The 19,852-nt window shown below is 40.2% G+C and overlaps 1 protein-coding gene across 10 annotated transcripts in view; it reads right to left on the reverse strand.

Moving 5' to 3' along the window:
- The window catches only part of tsnare1 (T-SNARE Domain Containing 1), a 258,123-nt gene that overhangs the window by 134,699 nt on the left and 103,572 nt on the right, over positions 1 to 19,852 (reverse strand). For all 10 annotated transcript variants that reach the window (XR_007179032.1, XR_007179033.1, XR_007179031.1 and 7 more), the window contains 4 exons: positions 14,335 to 14,425; positions 14,036 to 14,110; positions 13,492 to 13,548; positions 7,516 to 7,671 (listed from right to left, as the gene is read on the reverse strand). Coding sequence is in view for 7 of the 10 variants with exons in the window: in XM_048152953.1 (XP_048008910.1) it covers positions 7,516 to 7,671; positions 13,492 to 13,548; positions 14,036 to 14,110; positions 14,335 to 14,425 (379 nt within the window). In the remaining 3 variants the exon portion in view is untranslated. The remainder of the gene's footprint in view (positions 1 to 7,515; positions 7,672 to 13,491; positions 13,549 to 14,035; positions 14,111 to 14,334; positions 14,426 to 19,852) is intronic.

The following is a 19,852-nucleotide window of genomic DNA, read 5'->3' on the forward strand; positions in this document are numbered from 1 at the left end:
TTTTGGGTGAACTAACCCTTTAACTTTTCTTGTATGTAATATGATGCTTTTATGGTATTTGAAACATTTAGAGCTTTAGAGTTCCTTGTCATTGTATCTGAAAAGCTGCATAATACTTGTTCAAATGTCTCCTTTTTTTCATGAGGGTAAATAAATAATGAAAGAATTTTGTGGGTTAACTATTGTGATGGGACATGTAGCCAATACACAGAGCAGTGAGAATTGATCACACACCCGGAACAGTGGGCAGCCATTTTTTTGCTGTGGCGCCCAGAAAGTGATTGGGGGGTGGGGTTAGGTGCCTTGCTCAACAGTACCTCAGTTGTGGGTAATCAGAGTGGAAGAGAGCGCTGTTCATTTACTCCCCTCACCTACATTTCCTGCCGGTACTGAGACTCGAACCCACAACCTTCGGGTTACAAGTCTGACTCTCTAACCATTACAACTGCCCCTAATTGCTTTAAGTGATAGTCTTATCTTTGTATTGCACACCTCTTCTTTCTTCATTTAAATTTTCTTCAGTTTTCTTGAGTGGCCTCCGTCATCCCGAGGGGCATAATTAGACTTACGTAAGGCAAGGAAACCATATCATAAAGCAATCACAAGAATGATGTCAAGGGGCTGCGCATAGAATGGCTGATTTTTGCAAACAAGAAGGACATAAAAGAGCATATTGTGTTTACGATAGCTGTACTGATGCCTGTCACTGCTGCTCTTACAGTAGTGAAGAGTACGCCAGCTAAGCTAGTGCCTAGGGAGACGTTGGCTAATTATGCTCGGCGTGTAGGTTTTGTTTTAGGGAGGGGAGGTGCTCGGCTCTATGCTGTATTTGCTGTGCTAACACAGAAGGCTTTGATCTTTGCCAGTCTAACAGCCTCAGTGCATTCAAATTGGCAGCTTATTTATTGCTTGATTGCTGCAGCTCAAAGGATTCAAGGAACAGGTGGGGTTTGTGCAGTTGGGCCACGAAAAGTGGTCTTAAATGACAATACTCCAGCAGAAGGCCCCTAAAAATCCAGCTGTCTGTGAAAACAATCAATGTGAGCCTTAGTTTAAAATGATTTGAGCTCAACAGAGAAAGATATCAACCAAAAACTGGAAAACCTACCCATATCTACAAAGTATTTTTTGCTTCAAAGTCAGGGTTTTAAACCTGGAAGTCCATGAGGATTCTGAAGGGGGGTCTGTGAACATATATATATAAAATTAATAAGATTCTCTTTTCATAATTTTTTAAAATGAGGTACATTAAAGTCAACTGGAAATAATTATTGACTATCAACTAATGGTCTTACTGTAAACAATTAATTGGTGCACATTGATAAAAAGGTAATTGATAAAGAAAACTATATATATACACACTATATTGCCAAAAGTATTGGGACACCCCTCCAAATCATTGAATTCAGGTGTTCCAATCACTTCCATGGCAACAGGTGTATAAAATCAAGCACCTAGGCATGCAGACTGCTTCAACAAACATTTGTGAAAGAATGGGTCACTCTCAGGTGCTCTGTGAATTCAAGCGTGGTACCGTAATAGGTTGCCACCTGTGCAATAAGTCCATTCTTGAACTTTTTCCCCACTACTAAATATTCCACGGTCAACTGTTAGTGGTATCATAAAGTGGAAGCAATTGGGAACAACAGCAACTCAGCCACAAAGTGGTAGGTCACATAAAATCACAGAGCGGGGTCAGTGCATGCTGAGGCACACAGTGCACAGAAGTCACCAACTTTCTGCAGAGTCAATAGCTACAGACCTCCAAACTTCCTGTGGCCTTCAGATTAGCTCAAGTACAGTGCGTAGAGAGGTTCATGGAATGGGTTTCCATGGCCGAGCAGCTGCATCCAAGCCTTACATCACCAATGCAATGCAAAGTGTCGGATGCAGTGGTGTAAAGCACGCTGCCACTGGACTCTAGAGCAGTGGAGACGTGTTCTCTGGAGTGACGGATCACGCTTCTCTGTCTGGCAATCCGATGGACGAGTCTGGGTTTGGCGGTTGCCAGGAGAATGGTACTTGCCTGACTGCATTGTGCCAAGTGTAAAGTTTGGTGGAGGGGGATTATGGTGTGGGGTTGTTTTTCAGGGATTGGGCTTGGCCCCTTAGTTCCAGTGAAAGGAACTCTTAATGCTTCAGCATACCAAGACATTTGAACAATTTCATGCTCCTAACTTTGTGGGAACAGTTTGGAGATGGCCCCTTCCTGTTCCAACATGACTGTGCACCAGTGCACAAAGCAAGGTCCATAAAGACATGGATGAGCGAGTTTGGTGTGGAGGAACTTGACTGGCCTGCACAGAGTCCTGACCTCAACTCGATAGAATACCTTTGGGATGAATTAGAGCGGAGACTGCGAGCCAGGCCTTCTCGCCAACATCACTGCCTGACCTCACAAATGTGCTTCTAGAAGAATGGTCAAAAATTCCCATCTCTGGGTCTGTAAAGGCTGAAAATCCTTGCTGTAATGTATTGGTGCAGTACTGAAATGTGGAACACTTTGCTTTTTCATTCCTAATGCTCCCTTCCATCTTCCTCCCCACCACCCTTCTCCCCTGCCTCTCTTTTTTTCTCTCTCCCTTTATTTCTCTCACTCTCCTAGATAAATGTGTTTAATGCTGATATGAGATTCTCCCCACATCACCCCCCCCCACACACCACACACACACACCCCTCGGCCCAAAGGCAACGGGCAACAGGACGCGGTGTCAGTGCCACAGCAGAAAAACTGTTAAGCAGATTTACGCGCACGCTTACAGCCACCAAAAAAATGATGACATTTCCGTGCGCAGCCTGCTGAGGGCTTAAGCGTGAAACGTCTCTTTTTTGCCCTTGCTGAATAAACGGTTTATAATGTAAAATCAAATGTTTCCTTTCCGTCACAGCCCAAGGACCTCAAAACGCAAAAGCACACAGTCTTAGGGCACAAAGTATGTGTGTCTGCATCTTATCCACAGTCGGAAAAAAGGGAAGATGGTAGGGGGAGTGTTGTGTATGTCATGTTCGAGATGAGGTCTAGAATATGAGTTGCTCAACAGCACTTGCTATTGATTGTGACACACAAAAAAAGAAAAGAAAAAATAAATTCAGTCATATCACAGGAATGCACAATAAAGGCACTAAAGAAAGCAAGACAGATATTAATGTTTAAAATTACTTTCAGGAAACATCAATACAGCAATGTAAGGCCAGAAAGAGCCTCTTAGTTTGGTCATAAAAGCCTTTTAGTGTGTGACGGCTGCAAAGACTATCTGGAAAACAATATATCCTTTAAATGTACTCTCATTTGGTCATCTTTCATTCATTTTAGTCCAAATGACTCAAAATAAAATGGCATTAAAATAACATTTTAGTTCACTATAATGTGGAACATTACCTAAACATACTTTAATAAAATACTCAAAAATAAATATTTCAATGTTTATCAATGTAATTTATCAACGTTAATAAAACCAGAGCTCCTGAAATAATTGCACATTATGAGCAAGTATTAGCTGTTGTTTAGAAGTTACTGTGTTCTGAAAACTTCATGCTTTATAGATGGGTTGCAAAACATTTTCCATGTTTTAGACTGTTTAGACCATTTGTATTATGTATAGCGTGTTGCTATTGCAATCGGACATGGCGAAATTAATGACTTGCGGTTCAGTAAGTGAGTCAAATTAATTCAGTAATCGCTCTAACTGATTGTTTTGATTGAATGAAAAGAAAAGACTCAGAGTCATTTGTTTGGGAATCAGACTGATTGCTTGATGTTTCTTGCTGTTACCGGTTCTGAATAATAAATAGTTCTCGATTCCCCATCATATGCATATATGATTTAATTGAGAAGAGAAGAAGTGTGAAATGTGTAGGGGCTGGTCTGTCTAAGCACAGAGCCCTGGATAGATAAATAGATAGATAGAGAGAGAGAGAGAGAGAGAGAGAGAGAGAGAGAACCCCCACAGAGTCAATGTTCTCTCAAGGGTCAGGCTGTTTGTTATAAGAATAACAATGTCTCTGCATCCATGCATCAAAGTAGATAAACATACAATGTGCTTTGAATGGTCACAGTCAAAACAACATACATGTATACAAGAATAAAGTACAGCAAAGTTTAGGTATATTGGGTAGGAATAAGAATGTAGAATAAGGTCATGTAGAATAAGGCATTAATATGTGCTTAATAAGTACAAAATAAACAGCCAATATTCTAGTAATATGCATGCTAATATGCAACTAGTTAAAAGACCTTAAAGGTGCCCTAGATTCAAAATTTGAATTTACCTCGGCATGTAAATCTCATTTGTTTAAAAAACTTCCGGAAAACACGCGGATCTCAACATAACACCGACTGTTATGTAACAGTCGGGGTGTACGCCCCAATTTTTGCATATGCCAGCCCATGTTCCCAACATTATGAAAGGCATTAGACAAGGGCAGCCAGTAACGTCTGGATGTGCACAGGTGAATCAACAGACTAGGTAAGCAAGAACAACAGCGAAAATGGCAGATGGAGCAATAATAACTGACATGATCCATGATAGCATGATATTTTTAGTGATATTTGTAAATTGTCTATCTAAATGTTTCGTTAGCATGTTGCTAATGTACTGTTAAATGTGGTTAAAGTTACCATCGGTTATTACTGAATTCACGGAGACAAGAGCCGTCGCTATTTTCATTTTTAAACACTTGCAGTCTGTATAATTCATAAACACAACTTCATTCTTTATAAATCTCTCCAACAGTGTAGCATTAGCCGTTAGCCACGGAGCACAGCCTCAAACTCATAGAGAATCAAATATAAACATCAAAATAAATACTTTACTCACATAATTCGAAGCATGCATACAGCATGCATGACGAACATCTTGTAAAGATCCATTTGAGGGTTATATTAGCTGTGTGAACTTTGTAAATGTGCTGTAATATAATCGAGAGCTCGTGTGGCAGGGAGCACGCAAATTAAAGGGGTGGCGCGCTGAAAAAAATCAGTGCATTGTTAATGATGCCCCAAAATAGGCAGATAAAAAAATTAATTAAAAAAAATCTATGGGGTATTTTGAGCTGAAACTTCACAGACACATTCAGGGGACACCTTAGACTTATATTACATCTTGTGAAAAAGCATTCTTGGGCACCTTTAAAATAAAGTGTTAACATATAAATGCTAAAATAACTGTTTGGCAACTGAACCTAGAGTAACACCATAAACAGAGATGAGCAGCACAGCACTACAAGTTAAAAAAAAATCTATCTAAAGTCCCCTTGAAAACAATGAATGTCTTTCAAATTTAGTCTCCAGGTATGTGTACATGCAATAGGCTATTATAAGTAGACATTTTTAAAGTAGAGTAAAGAGTTTTGCTAGAGTAGAGGATTCACAAGTAATGACATGCAGGATAGCTACACAGCAGTGCTTGTCTGCCATTAGCACCGTTTACTGTAGCTCCACTACTGTCTGAAACTTCTATTTCTCACTGAAGGGCAAAAGGGATGCAGTGGACACATTTGCAGGGGAGACACGTGTCTTTATTTTTTCTGTTGGATGGGCCAGGTGTTGCATTCAGATTCCCCTTGAAAGTTGTCCTTTGTCATGCCCTATGCTTTCCCTTTTTTTGAACGAATTCATTTTGATGAAATGATGACCGGTGCCAAAGTGTCAGAGAGGTGCGTCTGGGGTTGATGTCATAAATGGTGGAGGGCGGAGCCTGGCTCCTCCCTTCAAATGTGTCCCTCATTTCACTGTAATATATGGTGAATCCAAATCGAATTAGTCATCCCAGAGGAACAGTTCATTACCCTTGTGGGTTGCCTCATAGAAAATCAAGACTGAGAATCCATAACGGCATGCAGAATAACACCCCCCGTCCTCTATCCGGCTTGTGTGTGCGTGCTTGTCCCTTTGCACGGTTCTCCGGAGAAGGGTTCGCCTGAACGCACAAGCCGCCAGAGTAAATGTGAACTACTCAGGAGGACAGATCAGCTTTTGGAGAGAAAGAGAGAGTTAGAGAGGGAAAGGGGATGGGGGGTTGGGGTGGGGGGGCGACTGATTGTACTTTACACGGATAACAGACATTCCATCTTCTCCATTTCCCTCGGGAGCCCATCTAACAGTGAACAGGAGAGAGAGACGGATGAAAAGAGAGAGAGTAGGGCTCAAAAAGGGCTGCACATGCTAGTGATTCACTTGAGCAGAGTTGCGTGAGGAGGCGGCACGGGGCCGGCTGGAGGTTTGGGGGGTTGGGAAGGCGGGGAAGATGCTAGACAGGAAAAGCACATTGTCAGATATGATCAGCTCGGCTGGGCCCGGGGCCAGAGACATATCTAGAACCTGCAACGGAGCTCTCGGAGCACAGACTCATCCTCATCACCCTTCTGATCATCTGAAAAAAACCCTCGTCCAATTTCTCCGTGACTAAAATAACCTGTCGGTTTTGTTTGAGTCTTTCAGGTTTTGTCCGTGTGATGAATGGGAATTTATTAAGAGGGCTGCAGGATGTGGGATTGTTTGATGCCTGTCGGTTAGCCAGATGCGGTAGCTGCGTTAGCGAGCGAGCGTCTATGAACTTCAGACAGGTCTTCAAGAGGGAAAAGCCATACGTCTTCATTTCAAGGCTTTCTCAAGGTTGTCATTGGTCATTAGGACATGTGGCCCCTCTCATTTCTCAACTCCCTGCTATTCAAACAAGAAAGAGCCATTTGTTTTGACGCGCCATCTGCGTGACTCGCTTTTCGTATAGCCTTGTCAATAATCACGACGGGCTGACATTTATTTCATTTTAATTTTTGCCTTTGAACACCCTTCATCAAAGAAAACCAGCGCATGGTGCATGTCCAAAACAAATGGCTTTGAAATTGAACCAAACGGATGTCAAAGAACAACAGAATGACCCCATCATCGCAGGTTCACATCTGTGCCAACGCACATCTGGAGGAAAACAGCTGTTTTGCTACAGACGAGACATACTTCAATAGAGCAACGTGATGCTGTTTTTCAATGGTGTGTGAAAAGCCTTCTGCTTGTGTGCGCGACTAGACAGCAGAATCAACCAAACTATTAAGGAAAATTGCCCTGAAAGCTTTAGTAAAAGGACATTTGCTAAAGATGATGGCGAGTACAGAAAGAATACAGGCCTGATGGTTCTGTTTGTATGGAAATGCAGCATGTTTGTTCTTTTTAAGTATGCCTAAAGTCTTGGATAAAATGACAATGCAGGACATTGAACGACTGCATAGACAGATGACAAAAAACAGAATACTTCATAGAACCACTTCAAATATGGAATTGCTTTCATAGCTATTAAAAAGAAAGAATCTGACCCATGTATATATAAGAAATTAATATGTTTATTCTGCAAGGATGCATTAAATTGCGAAATCTTCTGAACTTTTTTAATGTGTATTTCAAAATTTCTCAAAATAAGAAAAATAAATACTCAATACGAAAGAAAAACTGAGAAGGGTTGGGAGGGGCTTATTAATGCAATTAGGTTTTCAGTGGGTCTGGCTATTGAGTTCCTATTGTACCTCAATCTGCAGCAGTGCTTCTTCTCTTTGCCTCAGGATCTCCACGTCTTCCTCACTGATCTCTGACAGGAATGCTTGGCCATCACCCTCAATAGTCTCCGCCTCTCCGAACAATGGCCCCTCTTCAACCAGTTCACTGAATGGAGTCTGTAGGCTCTGTCCATTCCACAAACAAACACACACACAAAATAAGCGATAACATTTTTAAAACTTTTTAAGAATACAAACAATGCTCAGAATCAGCACTAGCAGAGGGCTTCCAGAGCTGAATGTTTTAGTAGGCTACAGTAAACAGTCTTACCACCCCATCACAAAAAAAATAAAAAAATAAAAAAATAACTAAACTTGTTTGTTGACTTTATTGTCAAAACTTCCCTCTATCTACACAAAATAAGCATAGAATATTAAAATATTGCTTCATGCATTCTTTTTTATCAACACTAAAAAAAGTTTCATTAAGAATTATATATATATATATATATATATATATATATATATATTTTTATGAAACACCTACACACAAAATAAAAATTGTTATACGGTAGGGGCGCTTACCATTTATATATACAGTATATATTTATATACACAGTATATTATATATATGATATGTGTAATAGCGCCCCCTACTGTAAAACAGTGAAAACACAGAAAGCCATAAAATTCCGTCAATAGCGGGGAAGCATTGTCTCATAAATGACGGCAAATTTTGTCAATGGCGGGGAAAGAGTTAATTTTAGGGGCTTTTTACACAACACCTTTTTCAACTTAAAACAGAAAACTTTTTATGCGTTTTGAAAATTCATTTACACAACAACAATTTTTGGGGAGACCTGAAAAGGCAAACTTCTGGAAACGGGTTTCAACATGCAAGTTTTTTGAAAACGTTACACAGAGGTGATAAAGGATACCGTTATAACCTCCGTGTAAACTACAAAAACACACATTTGTGAAAACAGTGACATCATGTGCATACCAATTACGTGTTCAGTCTATAGGCACATGATTCTTTACAAAGTGACATCGCCAACTACTGGCCAGGCATGCATAATACAACATTTTTAGTCGTTAACGCTGATTGTTTTGACAATGTTGTTGTCTGTAAGCAAAAAGCACTTTTTCCGTTTTTTAGTACATTGTTATCATGTACATGTACCCTTAAAGTGTATCATAGTAGTATTCACTGATCCTGGAACTGCCCCTGCCTAGATCCTAAGAGGATCAGAACATTGCGGATGTTCTCAGACGTCAGACCTGACTTTGGTGAAACTTCTATATTAGAAATGACACAACTTTCCTTGAGATCATTTGTAAACATCTTACATAATAGCAAAGCACTGACATTTCACGGCTTTGGAGAATATAATGCAATGATAATGACTCGCCACCTCATACTGCAGCAGAAGAATCGCAAAGGAACAGCCTGCCGCCTTTGTTAGTCATTTAGGTTGAACTCTCCGTCAGCCTGAAGGTTGAAGAGGTGGGTGTTGGTCACTTGGAGAGGGCCACATTGATCTGCTAATTTCTCAACTTGCATATGCATGACATCGATAAAGGCTTGAGGCGTGCCATTATTTTTTGCAATGTGTTGGATGACTCATTGTATTCTTCCCTCTCAGAATTAGCACATCCAATACATCTCAGTCCACCCTGAGAACACCCTCTGCTTTGCGCGGTTGTTGTCGTCCCACTCACTGAGGATATCATTGTCTAATAGGTCAAAGAGTGGCTTGTAGTTTGGAGGATTTCTCATCTACTGACAAGATGTAAAGCATAAATTTATCCTCTTAACCGTATCTGTACCTCAGATCTGCCATGAAATTAAGTCTAAGTTTATTCTATTCTAAATGTAATTCATTTTTAATGAACTTTACTTTAAGAAATAAGCCCATTACCATTATATTCTTTTTAAAAATGTAAATAGACTTATTTGAAACCTTATTTCAAATTCAGACTAGATAAAGCACAATCAAATTTGCTTTGAATTTCCTCAAAATTTACAAGACCATTCATACATGATTCCTTATGAGGCAGAGAGAGGAGTCTCCTATAAAGGCAATGGATACAAATCACATTAAGTCATAGGATCAGCATGACTCATTCAAGACAGGATATTCCCAGTTTAAGGCATTTACTCAGAAATGTCTCACTAATCTAAATTCTCTGGAGGATATGTGCTATTATGTAATGTACCTCTGATTTGAAGGCTTTCACTCATATCGCAGTGGCTTTAAAGGGTTAGTTCACCCAAAAATCAAAATTCTGTCATTAATTACTCACCCTCACGTAATTTCACTCCAAGACCTTTGTTCATCTTTGGAACACAAATTAAGATCTTTTTGATAAAATCTGATGGCTCGTGAGGTCTGCATTGACAGCAAGTTAACTTTCAAATGCCCAGAAAGGTACTAAAAACCCATTTAAAAAAGTTCATGAGGGTGAGTAATTAAAGACAGAATTTTCTATTTTGGGTGAACTAACCCTTTAGTATTATTATTATTTTTTTTCCAAGTTTTTTTTAAATAGAAGACAGCACTCTGTGTAAGTCCTCTGAGGTTGAAAGATTAGAGCAAAGAGCGAGATATTTACATCATTTTCCACCAATCAATCAAAATAAAAAAGAGCATCCTGACCCCAAATGTTTCTAAAAATGGTGGGTATCGGGTTCTTTCTAATGATTTTTTCTTTGTCAGAAGAGTAAAAGGTTAAACAAGGGGGAAAGATAATTACTTTTCCTAGAATATGGTTTGCAGCTGTATTATAGAGATGGGAACTCTAGCCTCACATCACCACATTTAGATCTAAATTATAGCATAAAAACTGGATTATGTTAAACAGTGTGAAAATGGAAAAAGCAAGAGTTTGCACCCAAACATAAATAAATAAATAACCCAAATATATAACTCTGAACACATTTTGACAAAAGATTATTGCAAAATAATTCCTCCATACATCCAACTTTTCTGTTTTGTCCTAGTAATCAATTATATGGAAGCCTATTTCTTCCTGTAACTGTGAGATAAAGTTTAACAACAGAAAGAAGTGTCACAACTTTAAGCAAGAAGTCACCATTACAAAAAGATTTTAGCAAACAAATAAAGAAAATGAAGTGAGAAATATAACAAAGGTGACTTGACAGGTAAATATGACATTTATTATAATGGCTTTATGTGAAGATTTATGTTAAGATGATGTGAAGTTTACTTAAATTAAAACTTGTTATATTTTTTTAAAGCCTAATTATTGTTGAAATTGATAGCTTTCAGTTATACTGTAATGTTGAATGTCTATAATTAATGTTTAAAAAAATTGAGACATCAGTGGCTGTATTGGCATCAGTGATACTGGCCTTCATTCATAAAAAAGATGCCATTAAACAGATATTTAAACATATATATTCTATATGTTATTTCTGCATTAATTTGGAGATTAGCTGTAAAATTATTACAATATAAAAATATAAAAAACTTATGCTTTTAAAGTGATTAATCATGATTAATTACAGAATAAATGTGTAATTAATTAGTTTTTTTTTTTTAATCGATTGACATCACTAATAACATTTAAGAAATAGTTGCAACTGCAAGATATAAAGTCACATTGTGAGATAAAAATGACAAAATTCATATGGAATTGAGAAATACTTCCAATTGTAAGAAATAATTTCATATTGTGAGATAGAAATGACAAATATTTGTTTACTCTAGGCAGAAACAGGCTCCAATAACAAGTGCATTGCTATTCTTCTTATTCAACACAATGGGAAGCGAGTCCATAACAAATTACACTTGAGGTTAAGAAATGCATTTAAACATATCAATCACTATGAGTACTTTAATCAAAAACCTATACCGCTGTGATTTTTCCAATCATAATAGTGAGTCACGTTCATGAATCATCTTACAGATTGGCAGTTCTGATAACCAACCCAGTTCTCGTTTGAACTCATAAAACAAAGACTGGCAGAGCCTGGCGATCAAACAGCTCCTTAATAACACCTTACTCTTGACTAACAACTCAGCATGTTGTTTGTTTTGAATGTGTTCTTGGCGTTCATATTAGAACTACACATCCTGTTTGATTGCTCTGGTCGGGTGTTTCCAGGGGGGATTGTGGAAGGAGACAGGAAGATCAGAGACATAGCTACAGGTGACAGAGTCTCACATAAAAGCAGTGTCTCTAGAGAACGACAGGAGGGAAGGGAACAGAATAAGAGAGGATTTTATCAGACCTGAGACTGTAAGACAGGAGTGTGTATGTATGTGCTATAGTCACATACCAGCTGAGCCAATCTGAGCTGCTGTTGTACTGCAGGTAATATTGAACGCAATTCCTACCGTTCAGTCAACACTTTCAATCATCAGTACATCCTTGAGCAATCTCAGATGAACTGAAAATTGAAGTTTGATGGAATCTGAAAAAAAGTGTGGCGATGAAGATGTCAGTTTTAGTGTGTTTCATCAAATGAAACTCTTCCAATGAGAGTGAACATCACTAGAACTGTCATATGCGGTCATTCTCAAGGCATCTTGTTTCTTCTAGACAAGATGCTTTCTTTTTGTTCTCACAGCGAAACTAAATTTAAGATACCACTTGTTCTGAAACAACCAGGTGGGTTTAAAGGAATAGTTCACTCAAAAATGACAATTCTATCATCATTTACTCACCCTCATGTAGCTACAAATCTTACTTCTTTGGAACATGAAAAGAAAAATTTGAGTTAATGTACAGCCACTCTTTTTTTATATGATAAAAGTGAATGGGAACACTGTTGAGCTCCAAAATAATAATTAAAAAACTGCCATAAAAGTATCATAAAGGTGTTTGTGCACTTCACCATACAAGTTAAATGATAGATTTGTATCCATATCATGTTAGCATTTACTTTACTTACTCATTCCAAACCCATAAGACGTTGGTTTATCTTCAAAATATTATCTATCTTCAAGATATTTTTAATGAAATCTGAGAGGTTTCTGTCTCTCCATTAATAGTACAGGTAACTAAAACTTAAAAAAAAAAACCCGTAAAAGTAATCCACGCGCATTTAATCCAGTTCTTGTAAAGAGATACGATCATTAAAAAAATCTTAATTTGTGTTTTGAGGATTAACTAAAGTCACATGTGCTTGGAACTCTGTGAGAGTGAGTAAATGATGATAGAATCTTCATTTTTGAATGACATCTAACATTTGCGTGTCTGGTTAAGCGTCACAATATCAAGGTGTGATGATCAATCGCCACTGACATCAAACCTGACATGACACATCTAATGGTGGCATATTAGATTTAAGAGCTACAGCTGAAAGAAAAATTATCTAATGGCTTCAGAACACTTGGATTACAGTGTACAGGTCACATGGACCACTTTAATTTTAATTGGATGGATGGATGGATGGATGGATGGATGGATGGATGGATGGATGGATGGATGGATGGATGGATGGATGGATGGATGGATGGATGGATGGATGGATGGATGGATGGATGGATGGATGGATGGATTAAATGAAAAAGGTTGCCAGGATATTCTTTAATAATGTGTTCCATGGAAAAAGTTTGGTACAATATGAGGGTGAGTTTTTGGGTGAATTATGCCTTCAAGTGTCTTGCTCATTGACAAAGGCGGTAGGCCATGCATCACCTCTTGTGGACCTATATTCCTTCCAGCCCAGATCTTTGACCACCTCTTGATAGACAGGGCTCCACGTTCTGTACCACAAATGTAGTGGTTCCAAACAAACTTAAAATGAGGGCTGTGGTTTGTAAGTGTCAGGAAATTCTGACAGTTAATATCTGACCTGCTAGAAAATGAAGTGGTGAGAAAAGAGGGGCATCAAAGAGCTCCTCATCCACATGCAATCACACAGGCAGTCTCACTCTTTATCTTACTGTCACAGGGGATGTCAAAGAGCTCATGAAAGAACAAAGAGGAAGAAGTGGACTCTCTCTGGACTCTGAGATATTGAAGCCCACTCACCTGTTTCCTGTCCTTTTGTGCAGAAGGAAGCAAGGCCCTCGAACGATCTGCAATTTTCTGTCAGAGAAAAGAGAAAAAAAAAAAGACATTAATATGCAAATAGAGCCAGACATTTGACAGCAGCTGAGGAAAAGAAAAGCTCAGTGGATTATTTTTTACTGGTTTACATTACTGCTGCATGAGTGGGCTGCATACATACAGTAGAGGGGACTGGGGACTATCGTACCACAAAATCTAACAAGCTAAAGAAATAACACTTATTCAGTATATCCTCAACAGTTATGTCTCTGCCTAAAAAAAATGCAATTGTTTAAAAATAATAGAGATATAAAGCCCATTTTGGGTATGGTATTTGTGTCTTAAATTGTTAAATGCCAAATAATATTTTACAGATGCTCACCTGTCGCTGGAAGTGAATGTACAAAAATGCTACAAATACTTCCCTCTATTTTCAAGACTGACGTCAGTTGCAAAAGCTCTCACAGTCCTAATCACATGTGTTATTTTGTGGACAAATAAAGGAAAGCCAATATTTCATGTGTACCTTCTGCAGGTCTCCATATCGCTGCACAGAATCCGAAAGCTCTGTTTTGAGTCTCGTCAGACGGAGTCTGTCTTGCTGCAGGAAAACAAAATAGCATACATTTTTTAAATCACGTTGTGGTTCAGTTTGACAACACCATAACCATTTCATAACATTATTTTTGTCAGTGCACATGCAGGTCAGTGGAATGTCTTGGTTCAGATGAAACCAACATCACTGGATATACATATATAAGGACAACTGTTCCAGTAAAGAAAGAAAAATGAGAGATTTAGAAGTCAGAGAAGCATGACTTTTACCCGTGAAGATCCGCTGATGATGTCAGTGAGTTGTTTAACAAGCTGGCTTGTGCTCGTTATGACTTTATTGGTTTGCTGCTGTGTGGAATGTCTGAAAGAGAGGGAGAAGGGGATGAAGTGAGAGAGAGCGAGAGGGGTGAAGAGACAGGTAATCATGCTTTACAAACCGCAGAAGACGATTCAAAATGATTCATCAACTATCCCAAGGTGCAATGCTCTCCAAGCTGGGCTAGGTTTACAGCCCTATTGGATGGATTAGGCTCAACCAATTAAGTAAATCAATTTTAATGACTGTGTGACAGAGGAACAACATTGTGCAGTGAGGGACTGTGTGTCATGGTTGCAGAGCTCAGATGATGTCAGGCAGGCTTTAGGCTCCAGGCAGGAGTCAATCTGCCGCCCCGGAGGAGAAGCAAAGGATTAGACGTTGTGTACAGAGGCAGCAAATCAAACGGAGGAAAGGTAGCACAGCACAATGAGAGGTTTACTGTAGTGAATGTATTAATAGAGCAGATGGAAATCAAGACTGCGTAAATTGGATTTATAGAGGTCGATATTTATGACTGCACAAATAAAAGGGAAGAAAAGGAAACTGTATGTGAAAGACGAGACCAATGCACAGGCTTATCTAACATTTAACCAGAGCTCCAGACCAACAGGGGGCCCTGAAGGGTTACGGAATCAGTTCATATTTACTAGACTTCAGGGTTGTGAGCCATTTTGAATTTAAAGGGTTAGTTCACCCAAAAATGAAAATTATGTCATTAATTACACACCCTCATGCCGTTCCACACCCGTAAGACCTTTGTTAATCTTCGGAACGCAAATTGAGATATTTTTGTTGAAATCCGATGGCTCCGTGAGGCCTGCATAGGGAGCAATGACATTTCCTCTCTCAAGATCCATAAAGGTACTAAAAACATATTTAAATCAGTTCATGTGATTATAGTGGGTCAATATTAATATTATAAAGCGACGAGAATATTTTTGGTGCGCCAAAAAAAACCCAAAATAACGTCTTATATAGTGATGTCCGATTTCAAAACACTGCTTCAGGAAGCTTCTGAGCATTATGAATCAGCGGTTCGAAGCACCAAAGTCACGTGATTTCAGCAGTTTGGCGGTTTGACACGTGATCCGAATCATGATTCGACACAGAAGAATCATAACACTCCGAAGCTTCCTGAAGCAGTATTTTGAAATCGGCCATCACTAAATAAGTCGTTATTTAGTTTTTTGGTACACCATAAATATTCTCGTCGGTTTATAATAATAAAATTGAACCACTGTACTCACATGAACTGATTTAAATATGTTTTTAATACATTAATGGATCTTGAGAGAGGAAATGTCATTGCTGGCTGTGCAGGCCTCACTGAGCCATCGGATTTCAACAAATTTGTATTATTATTATTATTATTATTATTTTCATTTTTGGGTGAACTAACCCTTTAACTGAGAATTACTTGTTGGGGTGCATCTCAGTCAGATCCCTAGTTCAGTTGTCAGGGCACTGATCAGGGGGTCAGACATTTTAAGGGCTCTCTGAATCACAAAATTCTTCCAGTGCACTGAAACGTTCCCACAATGCACAGTGAAAACCAGGGAGCATCAATGCTCACTATGTTTCTTTAATGGAAGTTCCAAAGTGCGAAACCTAAATCATGTAAACCAACTTACTACACATAATGATATGCGAGAGATGTCTTTTTAAAATACAAAACATTATTTAAAGGCACAATTTTTTGATTAAAATATCCAAAAACCACTAGAACAATGTTATATATTTTGTTGACTTGTGTACTTACAATTTGTCTACACGATATCCTGGTTAAAAACCTAGGAAGCTAGGGTGTTGATTGTGATGCACCCTTTGTCTCAATTATAAACATTGAATTTAATTTGAATTGCCGTAGCAAACAGGATGCAGAATTGCAATTCAAATTTGAAGGGAAGTAGAATTAAAATATACTGAAAATCTTGTTGGAAATCTCAGAAGCGAAGACCAGGAGACATGGATGTATCTTCAGCAGATTCTTTATTGAGAACATGTGCTGTTGGTAGCTGCAGTCATCAAATCTAAAATAAAGGAGCTAAACATTGTATTCTATAGGAATTCAGTGGGCAGTCCTTAAAGGTGTTGACCTTACACACAGCCTTAGAAGGTGACCACTAAAACAAAAGCATCTAAAGACAATAAGCTATAAGCTAGAGGTCAGAGATGACATCTTTAGATCAAAGGAATAACAAAGGAAGATGCAGGGAAATACCCTGATGCCGTAAAACTCCAGAACACCTATCTAAGGGTTCGAGCACCATCTGATTACAAGAACTAAGATTAAATCGGTATCACATGGACGGCTGACTCCCGTCAAAGAGGAAATTGGTTAGAAGAAAAAAAAAAAAAAGAAAAAAACCCACAAATGGTTAATTGTTATTACAGCATCTTTTAAAATTGACCCTTCGCCTGGAGTTTGATTAACAAGCGATCTAACCAATCAGAATGCCGAATCCGCCACTTTGTCCGACAAAGCAGTCAGGAGTTAGAAGATTAACCTTGGTGGACATAAACTTGAAAAATGGTGTGTATTGATGTCTTTCCGCATTTGAAACAACATTCATTCTCATGTTCATTCATGTTTATTTGATGCTATAAATGGACTAGTAGGAAGAGATGATCAGTTTATGAGCCTCTTGAGCTGAGGCGCTACACCAATCTGTCACGTCCATGGTCACGGCACATTAAAGAGCCACAAAACGGTTTTTATTGTTTGAATTTCTTAAAAAAAACTACACAGTTTGAAAGCTGGGACTTTGTTTAATATCATAAGTAACCTGCTTTGTCTTGTCTGTCGACGTGTTGTCAGTATATTCTTTGCTCCGCAATGTATTTTTCACTGCATGTGGTGTGACAGCACTACTGCTTGTCGGACAAAGCAACAGTAACTAAGGGGGGCGGGTCTTTGTGAAGGGTCAATTATATTCCCACAATTCCCCCTTTGAGAGTTCAAATAACTCACAAAATACAGCTTTAACCTTTGGTGGACATAAGTGTCTTTGATATAGTGTACAGGTATATCAACTTCTCTTGGCCAGTGTCCACAAATGAAAAGAGAGAGAAAAAGAGAAAAAGAAAAAAGAACACAACTGGTTAATTGTCATTACAGCGTCTTTTAAAATTATATTCCCACAATACAAAACGAAAGTAATGCCGGCAGATCCTCGCGGAAGTCTGCCGGCCACACAAACATAATAAAACATAAAATAATATCCAGGCCTGGTCCTCTCTCGTCCTTCACGGTCGTCGCTCCTCCTTTTATGCTCCCGGAGCTCCTCCGTGAGAGACTCAAGGCCGTTGCGCCTCCCAGGTGATGCTCGTTATCACTTGCGTCACTGGCCTCGCGCCGTTCCCTCACGGCTCTCGCCCGCCCTGGTCGCCACATACCCCCATCGCCCCTCGCAGGCCGGGGGGTACTCCCGAGACTGCGCTCTACTCCCCCCCCCGGGGCCTGTCTCGGCGGCTGCAACACCTGGGGGTAAGGACAGACGAGACGAGAGAAAGGAGACGGAAGCAAGGGGAGCGACAGGATGAGAGAGGGGAGAGAGGAAAAAGAGAAAAAAAAAAATTCTGGGTCCGGTTCCCAGACACACTGCCGCTTGGTCCTCAGCCAGCCGGGAGGCTCTTCCTCGCAGTGCCATGCGGTGGCACTGGACGCTCAGTGGACGGCCGATCCTCGACCGCCTCCTGGCGGCCGGCGATGGCTCCTCCGGTTGAGGGCAGCCGGCAGCGAGTCCCCCGTCCCCTGCGAGTCCCCTTCATGGCGGACGGCAGCAGGCTCCGGCCCACGGCGGACGGCGGCGACTTCTCCGCTCCCTCCTGGACGGCAGCCACCCCACCTCGTCCCAGGAGCACGCCATCCGGGTCTCCGTCCCACTTTCACAAGGCTCCAGTGCCACCGCCTCGGGCAGCCGCAGCACCGCGATCCCCCTCAGCAGCGAGGGCTCTCCGACAGCATGTCCCTCCTTCCTCCCGGGTTTCGGCACCAATGTAACACAGTTCGTAAACGGGAAGAAGGAGACGGGAACCGGCGAACGTTCAAACAAAACTTTAATATATAAATAAACAAATACAAAACGAAAGTAATGCCGGCAGACCCTCGCGGACGTCTGCCGGCCACACAAACATAATAAAACATAAAATAATATCCAGGCCTGGTCCTCTCTCGTCCTTCACGGTCGTCGCTCCTCCTTTTATGCTCCCGGAGCTCCTCCGTGAGAGACTCAAGGCCAGTGTGCCTCCCAGGTGATGCTCGTTATCACTTGCGTCACCGGCCTCGCGCCGTTCCCTCACGGCTCTCGCCAAATTTTGAATTCTAGCTTGACAAAGCATTCTTTGAATGTTTTCAAGTTTAAAAAGCCTTGAATTTTTAAGGTTTATGGGCTAGACAGACAGACAGACTTCCCACAATGCATTACTTCTGTTAAATTTCTTTGAATTGACAATTGGTTCCTCTTTCTCAAGAAATCAAATTCTACTTCCTGTGTGGTGTGGCCAGTTCAATTCATATTTACATTCAAGAATTAAAAGACAGCCAGTTCCTCAGTTCTGAATTTTGCCCAACACTGCCAGACTTACATTTAAAACATGCATTGTTTTATACCAAATAACAGAGGAATTTGAAGTTTTGAAGATGCTTTGGCAAGGTAAAAACGTTTGATATGCTGCATATTGAATCAATGTCCATTTTAAAGTATTGACCAATCAAAGCAATCTGGGGGTGGGATAAATGCTGTACAGGATTTCATGCGCCCATAAACGCGCCTTCGGTTCACTTCCGTTACGCTCTGTCTAGCCTTTTTTAACGCTAGAATGCATCCTGTGTGAAGGGCCCCGGAGACATTCATGTCCTGGGTATGTCAACGTCATAATCCATCTCTGAAATCGGGGTGAAAAAGAGGAAGTGTGGCCCGAAAGAGACTGGAAAGGAGGCAAAAGTGAGAGAATTAAAGACATTGAAAACTTGAGCCTGGCTATACGTTATTTGCAGTTCTGAGGTGGATGGAAGATAGAGGAGGAAAAAAGGGCCAACGGGTCAGAAGCTCATGAACAAATATAATCTCCTGATAGAAATTCCGTTTTCTCCTCATGCGGAGCGAGGGGTTTGGATAAGGCCATTGATTTAGTGTCTGTGCCCTGCTCCGTCTGATCCCTTCCTTTAAAACCCAAACCAAGACCACCGGCCAGAGCGCCTCCTGCTCCCTAGAGATATGTGGCGGCGAACACGGGGCACACCTCCCACTCAAATATTGATTTAAAAAGCGAGGAAGGAAACGAGGAGAGAGGCGTCAGGCAGAAACATCTCCCGTGCATTCGTTATGGGTGGGGGCATGTCACTGTCGTTCTCAGTCCACGAGAGAGAAACGTGACCAGTCGAGCGGAAAAGCACCTGTAACAATAGCGGCAGCAGCAGTCGTGCTGTGTGAACAAAAAAGGCAGAGGTCCACAGTGAACGTTCTA

The sequence above is a fragment of the Megalobrama amblycephala genome, linkage group LG13 (genome assembly GCF_018812025.1).
Source record: "Megalobrama amblycephala isolate DHTTF-2021 linkage group LG13, ASM1881202v1, whole genome shotgun sequence".
NCBI classification, from domain to species: Eukaryota; Metazoa; Chordata; class Actinopteri; order Cypriniformes; family Xenocyprididae; genus Megalobrama; species Megalobrama amblycephala.